Here is a 16,262-nt window from a genome sequence, read left to right as displayed (position 1 = left end):
CCTTCCCTCTTCCATTCTTTCTCTATTCTCCCAACACTCCCAATTTACTCAGGAGATCTTGTCTATTTCCCCTTTCTGAGGTGGGGGGAGAAGAGTCCATGTATGTCTTCTTTCTTAGGGTCCTCCTTGTTTCCTGACTTCTCTGGATTTGTGGACTGTAGGCTGGTTATCCTTGGCTTTACATCTAATATCCACTTATGCATGAGCACATACTGTGTTTATCTTTCTATGCCTGGATTTGTTTTATCACATCTAAAGGAAATAAAGTCAAGACAGTGTTTACAGAAGATATAGTTTTGTGAGATATTTTAAGATTACTTTGTTTAGTGGATCTTATGCCATTTAGGATCCTGAAATGTCAGTCATTCCTCGTTTATATTTAAGAACTTCATGGGAAGATGTTAGATTTTCTTGTTGAGAAGCTTAGAATGGCAGGATACTGATGGGCTCTTTGCCATAAGTTTTTGCTCTTATTTCTTAAGTATTTTTTCTATGAAAATGACATTTTGTTTATGATATCTATTCAGGTCTACATTTTTCTTTTTGTGCATGTATCTTTTGAAGAAGAAACCCAAGATACTTCTTTAGAGCACCTGCGTGGCCCCTACGTTCCCATGGTGACATTATGCAACATCCATATGAAAAGACAATACCTTCCAGGGGGGAAATTCCATTCTTCCTTCATTTTTCTTTGCTTGCATGTTTACTTGTTTCATAAGCATTTTGTGGAGGGTGTGGGCCACAGCATACACAGCATTATATACATGGTAACTTCCATCACTCATGGCAGTATCATAGTGGTACCAAGGTAACCATTCCAATGATCCACTAGATGAGCAGTTTTCTTCTACTTTACAGGAAATGTCAGAGAGTGCACAATTAAAATAAATCTTCCACAGTCTTGCAAGGAAAATGTCTTCTGGGTATTTGGAAGGGGTGACTGTTTTTACAAAATCTTTAAAAGTAGAAATCTCACCATGGTGTTGTGAAAAGATAAGAGTCCCATGGAATGAGTCAAGAATGAAAAGTCTCATAGCAGTAACGGCTTCCCATTGTGAAGTGGAGACCCAGATTCTCCATGGAAATACATATTCCCATCTACTGAAGAGGACGCATAAAGATGAGTCCGTGTCACCATATATGATAATAATTTTTGCTGAGTTCATCACAATCTGCCTATAGTAGACACCAGAGTCTCTCATGAGGACCAAATAGTTTATTGGGACCATTGCCTTGAAGGCTACACAGACTCTGTTTCTTTCCATCTCTGGTATCAATTCTGAGAGAAACTGAACAACTTTATCTTCTTCTGAGATGACCAGCCCCACCCAGTTCCATCTGAAATGAACCATTAATGAGACCACACCTAAGGTCAGAGAAGAGTCCTTGATACCCATCTGATACAAAGAGGGAAACTTCACAGGGTCATTCAGCTTTGGTTCAAATGGTCCAAAGGTTAGCTAAAGAAAAGAGAAGAGGGAGTAACATGAAGTTAGTTTCCAGAAATCATGAACTCAATGAATATGGATAGGAACTGAAAGTTTTAGAAAGTCAGATTTATATTTAAAGTCAACTCCAACACCTGGAGAACATTCCGGAAAATGAGATGAATATTAATTTTTTTCATAAACAACTTCATGTATCTCCTGTCCTTAATGTATATTTCATTATGTGGATATAACAACAGATATTAGAATATAGAGTGTCAAAGACTACATGTTTTAAAATGGTTGTTGGTTGTGTCTTTGTGTGCATGTGTGTGTATGCCCACACATGTGTGTATGTCCATGTTTGTAAAGATGCATACACATATGTGTGTATATAAATGATGAAGAGGACAGTGGGTGTTCTCTATTTTCCTCAACATATTCTTGAGGTAGAATCTCTCTACAACCTGAAGTTCATGACTTTTGGCTTGGCAAGAAGAAAGGAATTCTTGATCCCACAGAAATCATACTGTCTCTGCTGTGCTATCATGAGGGCATGGGTGGTTCTAGCATCCAAACTCCTATCCTCATGATTGCACAGAAAGCATTTAGAATCCAGGGCCATCAATTAGCCAAAGACTATATACTTTGAGTGATACACAAGTGAAGTCTTCTTCTTTATGCTTTTCCTTGTTACTCAAATGTTGGTATTAAAGGAGAATTCTTTCATTTACCCCAACTCATATAATCTCACCAATGGATATTTATAAAGTCCCAGAAATGTGCCAAATAGGGAAGAAATGTCCCATGTTGTTCCTGTGATTGCAGCCATAGATTTTTCCTCTGTTCTGCAGGTGTAGTTTGGGATGAGTTTGTCCTCCCCTGTGAGCCACAAGATGATATTAAAAGATGTCGCTTGATCATGTGGCCAGGCAGTGTAGATACCATATCCCAGAGACACATTAGGTAAAAGAAGGGGGTTCCTGTTGATCTCCTCAATGGCAAAATTCAAGGCTATTGCAAATTGGTACTTGTGAGGACTGATCCTGTGTAGAGGACATAAGGGTCATACAGGACAATCTTCAAACACCATTGTCTTAAAAATGAATACTGTAACTGTTATACACTAAATGAAAGTTTCCCTTCACAGCTTCTGTATCTAAATTATTGTTTGTTATTTGATGGTTTTGCAACATGAGATTTTTTTTTGGAGATCAGTAGGACTGGTTGTGTTCATGCCTAATAACTCACAGAGACTAATGCCTTGTATAATATTGTACCATTTTCTTCATCTATTTCCAGAATGAGGATAGTGCAATGAGACTATCTTCCATTGATTAAGCTGGTTTCATTACATGATCTTTACATGCCTTTGGCTTGACATGCCTATCCTTCAAATAAGTGATAGATACAATTGTGTGATTCTGGGGATGAGAAGCATTTATTTGTGGGAGCCAGACTGAACCAAGACTTTCTAAAAGGCCCCTATAAAAGGACAAAGGGAAATTTAGTTCTATGTCCTTGTCTAATTTTGTACTTGGCACATCCTTTGTAGGGATGCAGCCAATGTAACAAAGGAGTCAAACTTGTTTTATTACCCAGCTCTCCCCCTTTGGTTATGGTTATCAGTACCAAAGCAGCTGTTTCTGAGATATCTCTTTGTTCCCTTTGAACAACATTGTCTGCCTAAGTTCTCTACTGACCTTGGGTATTTTTGCACTACAGATAGTTTATAGGGTTTTGTACTTCTTCCAAAGCTTGCTTGGCATTAGTTATCAGTTTATTCAAGACATTCTGGGCCCAGTTAGTGCTCTCATCATGTATGTTCCTCATTTTCATTCCTCCGACCTTACACCTTTCCATTTGGGACAATTTTTCTCTCAGGTTCAGGTCAATATGTGGTGTTTGTTTGTGTGTACTTGTGTTTGTGTATATTGTGTGTGTACATGGTATATGTGTGTATATATGGTATGTACATGCATATGTCATGTATGTATAGTGCATGTGGATATATGCAGCTGGTTTGTGTGTGCATGCATGCTTGTGTGAGCCATCTCCCCAGTTTGAGGATAGTCTTCTTTTTAAGGATGAACTAACAATGACATCAACTTTTGGTGATGTCTGAATCACAAATCCTTTATTTTTTTATACAAAGGGAATACAATGCCAATTTTGCTTCTCATTCTTCTTATCTTCTTCAACTTTTCTGTTTTTAAGTTATGTACTGACATAGCATTTAAGATAGAAATGGTTAGATTTTTGCATTGTTTATAACAATAAGAACATTTGGTTCTTAATTATGAATTTTAACTGTATTCTAAATTCCTTTCATGCTTTCTCTTACATGTGTTTCATTAGTATCTATAATATATTCTCTGATTCTTCCATATAATTTGACATTGCATGTGGTCAGTATTTACTCAGATTTGGCATTCTCATGTAGTTCTACAGTCTTTAGGTAATAAAGGGGTTACTTGCACTAATTGTTTTTTACTGTATTTGTTTACCTTTCATCAATCATGTTTTGCTTTGAGAGTTTCACATTGTTTTGTATTATTTATTTAGATTATTATTTTATTATCTGTATACATGTCTGGTATAATGTATGTCCACAAATATACTAGATATGCCCTTTGCATGTTAATGAGGAGGTTAAAGGAGGATGTCCAGTTGCCCTGCTCTCTAAGTCTGAATATTTTCCCATGACACATGGTCTCTCTCTGCGACTGGCACTCCTCTGACACCCAGGAAGCCTCAGAGACCCTGTATCCAGGCCTGCCAGTGCTGGAATTCCAAGTGCATTTTCAGCCATAGGAGCTTTTACATGGTTGCTACGGATCCGAACTCAGGTTGTCATGCTTGCTGGAGAAGTGTTACAAGCCATAGGCCCAGCTCCCCAAGCCCTTTGAAGTGTATCTTCACTTGCTCTCTACTATGCACATGAGACCACATTGCCAGTCTGGATAAATGACACCACCTGTGCTCACTCCGTGCTTGTTGCATGTTTTTCTACTCAAATGACTTAGTTAGCTTTCTTGTTCCATATATCATTTGCTATTTCTCATTCTGTCCTTTTAATATAATTTCTCTTTAGTGTGTTCACAGTCTTAATGTTCTAGATCTCTTTTTCCTTTTCTATTAAACTTTAGGTATCCATATTCACTGGAAGGACCTGGAGGCAAAACAATGCAGCCAGAATCATCAGCTGCCATTCTTGTCTTGCCCCTGCACCCTCTAGTAGAGAAGTAGAGAGAGAGAGAGAGAGAGAGAGAGAGAGAGAGAGAGAGAGAGAGAGAGAGCGCCACCAGGAGAGACCCAATCTATACCTCTATACCAACTGGAAGAAGACATGGGAAAACAACAGTATAAGAACACATTAAACAACAGAAAGACTTATATGACACCAGAGTCTAGGGACTCTACATCAGCAAGTATTGCACCCTTCTCCCATGGGGGTCTGCTGACCAGCTTGTGATGAGGAGCTTCTAGCAAAATACCTCTTGTCCCCTGTTCCCAGTATAGCATGAATGCAAGTTCCTGTTTTTCATCCATCCTTATTGTCTAAATTCAGGTTCCTGTTGTCTGCACCTCCTTTGCTGGAGGGCCCTTGGAACATGAGCTCCTGATCTTGGTAGTTTTCCACCATGCCTGCTATTGGTATATAATGCTCCACTCTTGCTAAAATAAATACCATTCTCCTTGCAAGAATGAACCCCTGTCTTTGTCTTTGTTTACATCCTTAGCCCTTCACCAAGATCATTGAGAAGTGTTGTAGCCCCATAACCAAACCATCTCACTACAAGCAAGACCTGAACATGGCAACACAGATGAAACAGAAGAGAAAGATCTTAAAAACAACCTCATGAAAATGATAGAGACCTTCAAAGAGGAAGTGAAAAAACCCTTATAGAAATGGAAGAAAAAGGAAACAAAAACAAAATGCAAGAAAGCAACAAATCTCTTAAAGAAAGCAAGGAAAGCCAAGAAAAAACAATCAAACAGAAAAAGGAAACCATTCAAACAGTTCAAGACTTGAAAACTGAAATAGAGACAATAGGCAAAACAGAAACTGAGGGGATGCTGGAAATAGAAAAGCTGAGTAAACGATCAGGAACTACAGATGCAAGCATAGCCAATAGAATACAAGACAGAGTCTCAGGTGCTGAGGATAAACTAGAAGAAATAGATTCATCAACCAAAGAAAATATTAAATCCAAAAACTCCTTAACACAAAATATCCAGGAAATATGAAACACTGTGAAAAGAATAATAGGTATACAAGAAGGTGAAGAAGTCCAGCTCAAGGTACAGAAAACAAATGCAACAAAATCATAGATGAAAACTTTCCCAACCTGAAGAAGGACATGTATATGAAAGTACAAGAAGCTTACTAAACACCAAATAGACTGGACCAAAAAAATTACCCTTGCCACATAATAGTCAAAACACCAAACACACAGAATAATAAAAGAATATTAAGAGCAGCAAAGTAAAAAGGTCAAGTAACATATAAAGGCAAACCTATCAGAATTACACCTGACTTCTTCATGGAAAATCTGAAAGCCAGAAGGTCCTGGATAGATGTTCTACAAACCCCAAGAGACCACAGATTCCAGCCCAGAAGACAAAAACAGATTTACACAATACATATCCACAAATCAACACTTCAACTTCAAAGACAGACGTTATCTCAGAGTTAAGGGTTGGAAAAGATTTTCCAATCAAAGGGATTTAAGAAGCAAGTGGGTGTAGCTATATTAGTATCTAACAAGTTAGACTTCAAACTAAAATTAGTCAAAAGAGATGGAGAAGGACATTTCATATTCATCACAGGAAAAATCCCATCAGGATGAAGTCTCAATTCTGAACATCTATGCCCCAAATACAAAGGCATTCAAGTTTGTAAAAGAAACATTACTAAAACTCAAAACACACATTAATCTGCACACGCTTATAGTGGAAGACTTCAACATCCCATTCTCACCACTGAACAGGACCACCAGACAGAAACTTCATGAAGAAATAAAGAAGCTAACTGAAGTTATGACCCATCTATAAAACATTCCATCCAAACACCTTCTTCTCAGCACCAAATGGATCCCTTCTCTAAAATCGACCACATACTTGGCAATAAAGCAAACCTCAACAGATAAAAAAAATTTGAATTAACCTCTGTATCTTATCAGACCACCATGGCTTAAAATTAGAATTCAACAACAACATAAATTGCAGAAACCCCACAAGCACACTGAACAATGCTCAATTTCATCAATCCTGGATAAAGGAAGAAATAAAGAAACAAATCAAAGACTTCCTAGAATTGAATGAAAATCAAGGCACAACATACCCAAACCTATGGGACACTCTGAAACCAGTTCTAAAAGGAAAGTTCATAGCACTAAGTGCCCACATAAAGAAACTGGAGAATAGTCACACTAGAGAAGTAACAGAACACTTGAAAACTCTAGAACAAAAAGAAGCAAATCACCCAGGAGAAGTAGAAGCCAAGAAATAATCAAATTGAGAGCTGAAATCAATAAAGTAGGAACAAAAAAATAAAAAGAATCAATGAAACAAAGAGCTGGCTCTTTGGAAAATTTAAGGAAATGGACATTTTTCTGGATATATATCACTTACTAAAATTAAATCAAGAACACATAAACTATTTAAATAGACCTATAACCTCTAAATAGAAGCAGTCATCAAAAGTCTTCCAACCAAAAAATCCAGGACCAGAAGGTTTCAGTGCAGAATTCTACCAGAAATTCAAAGAAGAGCTAATACCAATACTCTTCAAATTGTTCCACACAATAGAAGCAGAAGGATCACTGCCAAACTCTTTTTACAAGGCTACAATTACCTTAGAATACAAACCACACAAAGACACAAATAAGATACATAACTACAGACCAATCTCCCTCATGAACATTGATGGAAAAATCCTCAATAAAATACTGGCAAATCAAATCCAAGAACACATCAGAAAAACCATTCACAATGATCAAGTAGGCTTCCTCCCAGGGATGAAGGGATGGCTCAACATATTAAGATCCATCAATATAATCCACCATATAAATAATCTGGAAAAGAAAAAAAACACATGATCATCTCACTAGATGCTGAAAAAGCCTTTGACAAAATCCAACACCCCTTCACGATAAAGGTCTTGGAGAGATCATGGATAACCTGAACATACCTAAACAAAATAAAGGCAAGATAGAGCAAACCAGCAATCAATATCAAACTAAATGAAGAGAAACTCAAGGTAATTGCTTTAAAGTCAGAAACAAGACAAGGTTGTCCACTCTTTCCATATCTCTTCAATATTGTACTTGAAGTTCTTACTAGAGCAGTAAGACAACAAAAGGAGATCAAGGGGACACAAACTGGAAAGGAAGAAGTCAAACTTTCACTATTTGCAGATGATAAATAAATGCACTGAGACAATAAATGTACAGAGACAATAAATGTACTGAGAAAGAAATAAAAGAAATGTCATCTTTTACAATAGCCACAAACAACATAAAATATCTTAGGGTAACTCTAAGCAAACAGGTGAAAGACATGTATGGCAAGAACTTTGAGTCTTTAAAGAAAGAAATTAAAGAAGTTACCAGAAAATGGAAAGAATTCCCATGCTCTTGGATAAGTAGGATCAACATAGTAAAAATGGCAATTTTACCAAAAGCAATCTATAGATTCATTGCAATACCTATCAAAATCCCAGCACAATTCTTCACAGACCTCGAAAGGACATTCTCAATTTTATATGGAAAAACAAAAAACCCAGGATATCTAAAACAACCCTGTACAATAAAGGAACTTCAGGAGGCATCACCATCCTTGACTTCAAGCTCTATAGAGCTACAATAATAAAATCAACTTGGTATTGGCACAAAAGTAGACAGGTAGACTAATGGAATCAAATTGCAGACCTAGATATAAACCCACAAACTTATGAACACCTGATCTTTGACAAAAAAGCTAAAAGTATGCAATGAAAAAAGAAAGCATCTTCAATAAATGGTGCTGGTATAACTGGATGCTGGTATGTAGTGGACTTCAGATAGATCCATATCTATCACCATGCACAAATCTTAAGCCCAAATGTATCAAAGACCTCAACATAAATCCAGCCACACTGAAACTCTTAGAAGAGAAAGTGGGAAGTTCTCTTGAACGAATTGGTACAGGAGATTGCTTCTTGAATATAACACCAGTAGCACAGACATTGAGATCAACAGTTAATGAATGGGACCTCCTGAAACTGAGAAGCTTCTGTAAGGCAAAGGACATAGTCAACAAGACAAAAAGGCAGCCCACAGAATGGGAAAAGATACTCACCAACCCCACATCTCACAGAGGGCTGATCTCCAAAATTTACATGAACTCAAGAAGCTAGTCTCCAAAACACTAAATAATTCAATTAAAAAATGGGGTACAGAACTAAATAGAGAATACTCAATAGAGGAGTCTAAGATGGCTGATAGGCACCTAAGAAAGTGCTCAACATCCTTAGCCATCAGGGAAATGCAAATCAAAACAACTCTGAGATACCATCTTACTCCTGTCTGAATGGCTAAAATAAAAAAAAACAATAATGACAGTTTGTGCTGGAGAGGATGTGGAGAAAGTGGAACACTCCTTCATTGCTGGTAAGAGTGCCAACACATTCAGCCACTTTGGAAATCAGTATGAAGATTCCCTCAGGAAAACGGGAACCAGTCTACCACAAGATCCTGCAATTGTACTCTTTGGCATATACCCAAATGATGTACCTTCATACAGTAAGGACATCTGTTCTGCTATGTTCCTAGCAGCATTATATGTAATATCCAGAACCTGGAAGCAACCTAGATGCCCCTCAACTGAAGAATGGATAGAGAAAATGTGGTACATCTACACAATGGTGTACTATTCAGTGGAAAAAATGAATGGAATCTTGAAGTTTGCAGGCAAATGGACGACACTAGAAGAAACCATGCTGAATGAGGTTACCTGTCACAAAAAGATAAACATGGTGGACCAGCTGTTCTGGCAGGACCAGGTACAACAGGCCCTGCATCCGGGCCTGCTTTCCAGCGCATGGGGATTGCCTGGGAACTACACAGAGCTTCCAATCCTAGCGGGAGCCAGGTGTCCCAGATTCAGGTCTTCTCTCCCACCAGCAAAACTGGGAAACCAGCAGATCCAGCAAAAGGACCAGGGGACCAGGGGTAGGCAAAGCACCCCAACTTCCTGGTCTTCTTCTCCACCCATGGGACCAGAACAAGGATGATGAATAGAAGAACTACCAGAGTATTGGACTTGCTAGCACCCACCAGAAGGGAACTCTGGTCCCCTAACCACCAGACCAGTAAGGGGCTCTTTCTGTATCTACCAGAAGAGGAGATGGGAGAGAGACAATACAAAAACACACTCAGCAACAGAAAAACAAATATGACACCACCAGATTCTAGAGACTCCACATCAGGAAGACTCCAACATTACAATGTAAATGAAGCAGAAGAGAATGACCTTAAAATCACCTTCATGAAAATGATAGAGGCCCTAAAAGAGGATATAGGAAAATCCCTCAAAGAAATGGATGAAAAAACAAACCAAAAAAATGCAAGAAATGGAAGAAAAAAACAAACCAAAAAGAGAGGGAAATGGAAGAAGAAACAAAACAAAAAATGCAAGAAATGGAAGAAAAAGCAAACCAAAAAATGCAAGAAATGGAAGACGAAACAAAGCAAAAAGGCAGGAAATGGAAGAAAAAACAAACCAAAAAAATATAAGAACTAGAAGAAAAAGCAAACTAAAAAATGCAAGAAATGGAAGAAAAAGCAAACCAAAAAATGCAAGAAATGGAAGAAAAAGCAAACCAGAAAATTCATAAAATGCAACAAATGGATGAAAAGATTAACCGAAAATTGCAAGAAACAATGCAAACAGTGCAAGGGTTCAAAACTGAAATAGAGACAATAAAAAAACACAATCTGAATAGAAAAGCTGGGCAAACAGTCAGGTACTACCAATACAAGCATTACCAACAGAATACAAGAGATGGAAGAGAGAATCTCAGGTGTTGAAGATACACTAGGAGAAATGGATTCATCAACCAAAGAAAATATTAAGTCCAACAAATCCTTAACACAAAACATCCAGGAAATATGGGACACCATGAAAAGACCAAACCTAAGAATAATAGGTATAGAAGAAAGAGAAGAAAACCACCTCAAAGGGGCAGAAGACATATTCAACAAAATCATAGAAGAAAACTTTCCCAACCTTAAGAAAGACATGCCAATGAAGGTACAAGAAGCTTACAGAACACCAAAATAGAGTGGATTACAAAAAAAGTCCCCTCGCCACATAAAAATCAAGACCCCAAATATACAGAATAAAGAAAGAATATTAAGAGCAGCTAAGGAAAAAGGCCAAGTAACATTTAAAGGCAGACTTATCAGAATTACACCTGACTTCTCCATGGAAACTCTGAAAGCCAGAAGGTCCTAGATAGATATTCTACCAACACTAAGAGACCATGGACACCAGCCCAGACTAATATAACCACCACAGCTCTCAATCACTATTGATGGAGAAACCAAGATATTCTATGAAAAAAATAGATTCAAGGAATACGTATCCACTAACCCAGACCTACAGAAAGTTTTGGAAGGAAAGTTCCAACCCAAGGAAGTTAACTACAACCAGAAAAACATAGGCATTAGAGAATACCTCTCTACCAAAAGCCAAAAGAACAAAGGGGTGAAATTCCACACATAACTCCACCACCAACAACCATTCCAAATCAAAAAAAATGAGCAATCAATGGTCATTAATATCCCTCCACATTAATGGCCTTAATTCACCCATAAAAAGACACAGGCTAGCAGAGTGGATTCGAAGACAGAACCCATCCTTCTGCTGCATACAAGAAATACACCTCACCCTCAAAGACAGACATTACCTGAGAGTTAAAGGTAGGGAAAATTTTTTCAATCAAATGGACCCAAGAAACAAGCAGGGGTAGCAATCCTAATATCTAACAAATTAGATTTTAAAATAAAATCAATCAAAAGAGATGAAGGAGGTCATTACATACTCATCACAGGTGAAATCCACCAAGATGAAGTGTCTATTCTGAACATCTATGCCCCAAATACAAAGGCATCCACATTCGTAAAAGAAACATTAATAAAACTTAAATCACATATAAAGCCCCGCACACCACACTCACCACTAGACAGGAGTACCAGACAGAAACTCAACAAAGAAGCAAAGGGTCTAATAGAAGTAATGACCCAACTGGGATTAACAGACATCTATAGAACATTTCATCCACATTAAAAAGAATATACCTTCTTCTCACCACCACATGCAACCTCCTCAAAAATCGACCACATACTTGGCAACATATGAAATCTCTGCAGCTAAAAAAATTGGAATAGCTCCATGTATCTTATTACACCACCCTGATTTAAAATTAGAATTCAACAACAACACAAATTGCAGAAAACCTACAAACTCATGGACATTGAATAATGCACAACTGCACCATTCCTGTGTCAAAGAAGAAATAAAAAAAGAAATTAAAGACGTCCTAGAATTCAATGAGAATGAAGACACAACATATCCAAAACTATGGGACACTTTCAAGCACTGCTATGGGGGGAAGTTCATAGCACTAAGTGCCCACATGAAGAAACTGGAGAACAGTTATACCAGAGAATTAATAGCACAGCTGACAGCTCTAGAACACAAAGAAGCAAACTCCACCAGGAGGAATAGAAACCAAGAAATAATCAAACTGAGGGCTGAAATCAATAAAGTAGAAATGAGGAAAACAATCCAAAGAGTCAATGCAACGAAGAGTTGGTTCTTTGAGAAAATCAACAAGATAGACAAACCTTTGTCTAAACTTACCAAACAGCAGAGTATGAACATGCAAATTAACAAAATCAGAAATGAAAAGGGGGACATAACAACAGACTCTGAGGAAATTCAGAGAATCATCAGGTCATACTTTGAAAACCTGTACTCCACAAAATGTGAAAATTTAAAGGAAATGGACGACTTCCTGGATAGCTATCACTTGCCAAAATTAAATCAAGAACAGAGAAGCAATTTAAATAGACCTGTAGCCCCTATTGAAATAGAAGCAGTCATTAAAAGTCTCCCAACCAAAAACAGCACAGGTCCAGATGGCCTCAGTGCAGAATTCTACCAGACATTCAAATAACAGCTCATGCCAATTCTTCTCAAAGTATTCTTCCCAATAGAAGCAGAAGGGTCTTTGCCAAACTCTTTCTACCGGGCTTCAATAACCTTGATCCCCAAGCCACACAAAGATACAACTAAGAAAGAGAACTTCCGTCCAATATCCCTCATGAACATTGATGCAAAAATACTCAATCAAATACTGGCAAATCGGATCCAAGAACACATCAAAACAGTCATTCACCACGATCAAGTAGGTTTCATCCCAGGGATGCAGGGATGTTTCAACATATGAAAATCCATCAATGTAATCCACCATATAAACAAGCTGAAAAACAAAAATCACATGATCATCTCACTAGATGCTGAAGAAGCCTTTGACAAAATCCAATACCCCTTTATGATAAAGGTCTTGGAGAAATCTGTGATAACAGGAACATACTTAAACATAATAAAAGGTATATACAGCAAACCAACAGCCAACATCAAAATAAATGGACAGAAACTCAATGCAATTCCTCTAAAATCAGGAACAAGACAAGGCTGTCCACTGTCTCCATGCCTTTTCAACACTGTACTTGAATTTCTAACCAGAGCCATATGACAACAAAAGGGGATCAAGGGGATACAAATTAGGAAGGAAGAGGTTAAACTTTCACTATTTGCAGATGATATGATAGTTTACATAAATGACCCAAAGAACTCTACCAGGGAACTCTTACAGCTGATTAACACCTTAGCAAAGTGTTAGGCTACAAGGTCAACTCAAGAAAATCAGTAGCCCTACTATATACAGATGGTAAAAGGCCTTAGAAAGAAATCAGAGAAACATCACCCTTTGCAATTGCCACAAAACATAAAATACCTTGGGGTAACGTTTACCAAACAAGTGAAAGACCTGTATCACAAGAACTTTGAATCTTTAAAGAAAGAAATTAAAGAAGCCCTCAGAGAATGGAAAGGTCTCCCATGCTCTTGGATAGGTAGGATCAATGTAGTAAAAATGGCAATCCTGCCAAAAGCAATCTACAGATTCAATGCAATCCCCATTAAAATCCCAGCACACTTCTTCACAGACCTTGAAAGAACAATAATCAATTTTGTATGGAAAAACAAAAGACCCAGGATAGCCAAAATAACCCTGTTCAACAAGGCAACGTCCAGAGGCATCACCATCCCTGACTTCAAGCTCTATTATAGAGCTGTAGTCCTGAAAACAGCTTGGTATTGGCACAGAAATAGACAGGTAGACCAATGGAATCTAATTGAAAACCCTGATATTTACCCACACACATATGAACATCTGATCTTTGAAGCTAAAAATATACAATGGAAAAACGACAGCATCTTCAATTAATGGTGCTGGCATAACTGGAGGCTGGCATGTAGAAGAATGTGGATCGATCCATGTTTATAGCCATGCACAAAACTTAAGTCCAAATGGATCGAAGACCTCAACATAAATCCAGCCACACTGAACCTCTTAGAAGAGTAAGTGGGTGGTACCCTTCAATGAATTGGTACAGGAGACAGCTTTCTGAACGTAACACCAGTAGCACAGACAGTGAGATCAACAATTAATAAATGGGACCTCCTGAAACTGAGCAGCTTCTGTAAGGCAAAGGACACAGTCAGCAAGACAAAAAGGCAGCCCACAGAATGGGAAAAATATTCAGTAACCCCACATCTGACAGAGGGTTGATCTCCAAAATTTACATAGAACTCAATAAGCAAGTCTCCAAAACACCAAAGGATCCAATTAAAAAGTGGGCTTCAGAACGAAATAGAGAATTCTCAGTAGAGTAGTCTGAAATGGCTGAGAGGCACTTGAGAAAGTGCTCAACATCCTTAGTCATCCAGGAAATGCAAATCAAAACAACTCTGAGATACCATCTCACTCCTGTCAGAATGGCTAAAATCAAAAACACCAACGACAATTTTTGCTGGAGAGGATGTGGTGAAAGGGGAACACTCCTCCACTTCTGGTGGGAGTGCCAACTTGTACAGCCACTTTGGAAATCAGTATGTAGATTCCTCAGAAAAATGGGAATAAACCTACCACAAGACCCAGCAACTCCACTCTTAGGCATATATCCAAAAGATGCCCATTCACACAAGAATGTCTGTTCCACTATGTTCATAGCAGCATTGTTTGTAATAGCCAGAACTTGGAAGTAACCTAGATGCCCCTCAACCGAAGAGTGGATAGAGAAAATGTGTTACATTTACACAATGGAATACTTACTATTCAGCAGAAAAAAAAACAATGGAATCCTGAGATTTGCAGGCAAATGGATGACACTAGAACAAACCATCCTGAGTGAGGTAACGCAGTCACAAAAAGAGAAACATGGCATGTACTCTCTCATATATGGAATTTAGACATAGATCTGGGGAGTGCCAGTCTACAATCCCATGGCCAGAGAGTCTGGGAAACAGAATCTTCATTCAGTGGCTGATGGAGGCAGAGGCAAACTCTCATGGCTAAGCACTGAGCAGAACTCAAGAAAGCCAGTAACACAGAGGGAGGACTGATGACCAAAGGGATTAAGACTGGGCTGGTTTAACCCCCAGAAACAGCTGACCAGACAAAGGTTAACTCTTGAATCCCCGGCTGATACCTGGGAATCCAGTATGGGACTGATCAATATCCCCTGAATGTGGGTGTCAATGAGGAGACCTAGGTATTCTATTGAGCCTTGGGCAGTAGATCAGTACTCATCCAGGTATACACATGGACTTTGGACTCCCATCCAACAATGTGAGATGCACTCTCATCCTGAACTCTTGGGGGAGGGTCTAGGCCCTGTCCTCAGTATAATGATAGACTATGGACACCCCCAAGGAGGGCCTCACCTTCCCTGGGGAAATGAGGGATATTGGGGGGATTAGGGGGAGGGCACGGGAGGAGGGGAGGGAAACAGAGGGACCCAGAACTGACTTGTGAAGCAACCTTTTTTCTAATTTAAATTTAAAAATAAAGAATAAAAAAAGACAAACATGGTATATACTCACTCATATATGGATTTTGGACATGAAACATAGGATTGCCAGCCTACAATCCCACTGCCAAAGAGTCTGAGTATTAGTCAGGACCCTAAGAGAGATATGCATGGTACCCCTGAGAAAGGGAAAAGGACAGGATCTTCTGTGGGGATTGGGAGCATGAGGGTAGGGGTGAGGAGGGAGTTGGCAGAAAGAGAGGGGAAGAAGAGTGGGAAGAGGAAGACATGGAGGAGAAGGAAGTTTGAGTCTGGGGGTGGGTAGGATGGAGGGGTGAATAGAGGATTGCAGGATGAGAGATACCATAACAGAGGGAGCCGTTCTAGGTCCCCTAGGATCTCTCTAGGAGAGATCTGGCACTAGTGAGATTTCCGGAGATCTAAAAGGACAACACCAACTGGCAATCTAAGCAATAGTGGAGAGACTACCTTAAATGCCCTTCCCTGATAATTAGATTGATGACTATGTTTTATGCTATCCTAGCGTCTTTATCCAGTGGCTGATGGAAGCAGAGGCAGACACCCATAACTAAACACTGAACTGAACTCCTGGAACCCAGTTACAGAGAAGGAGGAGTTATGAGCAAAGGAGTCAAAAATGGACTGATGAAACCCACGGAAACAGCTG

At 38.7% G+C, this 16,262-nt stretch overlaps 1 protein-coding gene across 1 annotated transcript in view; it reads right to left on the bottom strand.

Moving 5' to 3' along the window:
* The window catches only part of LOC101841568 (vomeronasal type-2 receptor 116-like), a 42,708-nt gene that overhangs the window by 23,805 nt on the left and 2,641 nt on the right, over positions 1-16,262 (bottom strand). Inside the window, exons 2-3 of the mRNA XM_040738804.1 lie at positions 2,182-2,473; positions 654-1,460 (exon numbers count right to left, since the gene is read on the bottom strand). Of these exons, the coding sequence (XP_040594738.1) occupies positions 654-1,460; positions 2,182-2,473 (1,099 nt within the window). The remainder of the gene's footprint in view (positions 1-653; positions 1,461-2,181; positions 2,474-16,262) is intronic.

This window comes from Mesocricetus auratus, unplaced genomic scaffold, assembly GCF_017639785.1.
Source record: "Mesocricetus auratus isolate SY011 unplaced genomic scaffold, BCM_Maur_2.0 Super-Scaffold_100676, whole genome shotgun sequence".
Lineage (NCBI taxonomy): Eukaryota > Metazoa > Chordata > Mammalia > Rodentia > Cricetidae > Mesocricetus > Mesocricetus auratus.
The sequence above is the reverse complement of the archived record's forward strand: the minus strand, read 5'-3'. Positions and strand labels throughout refer to the sequence as shown.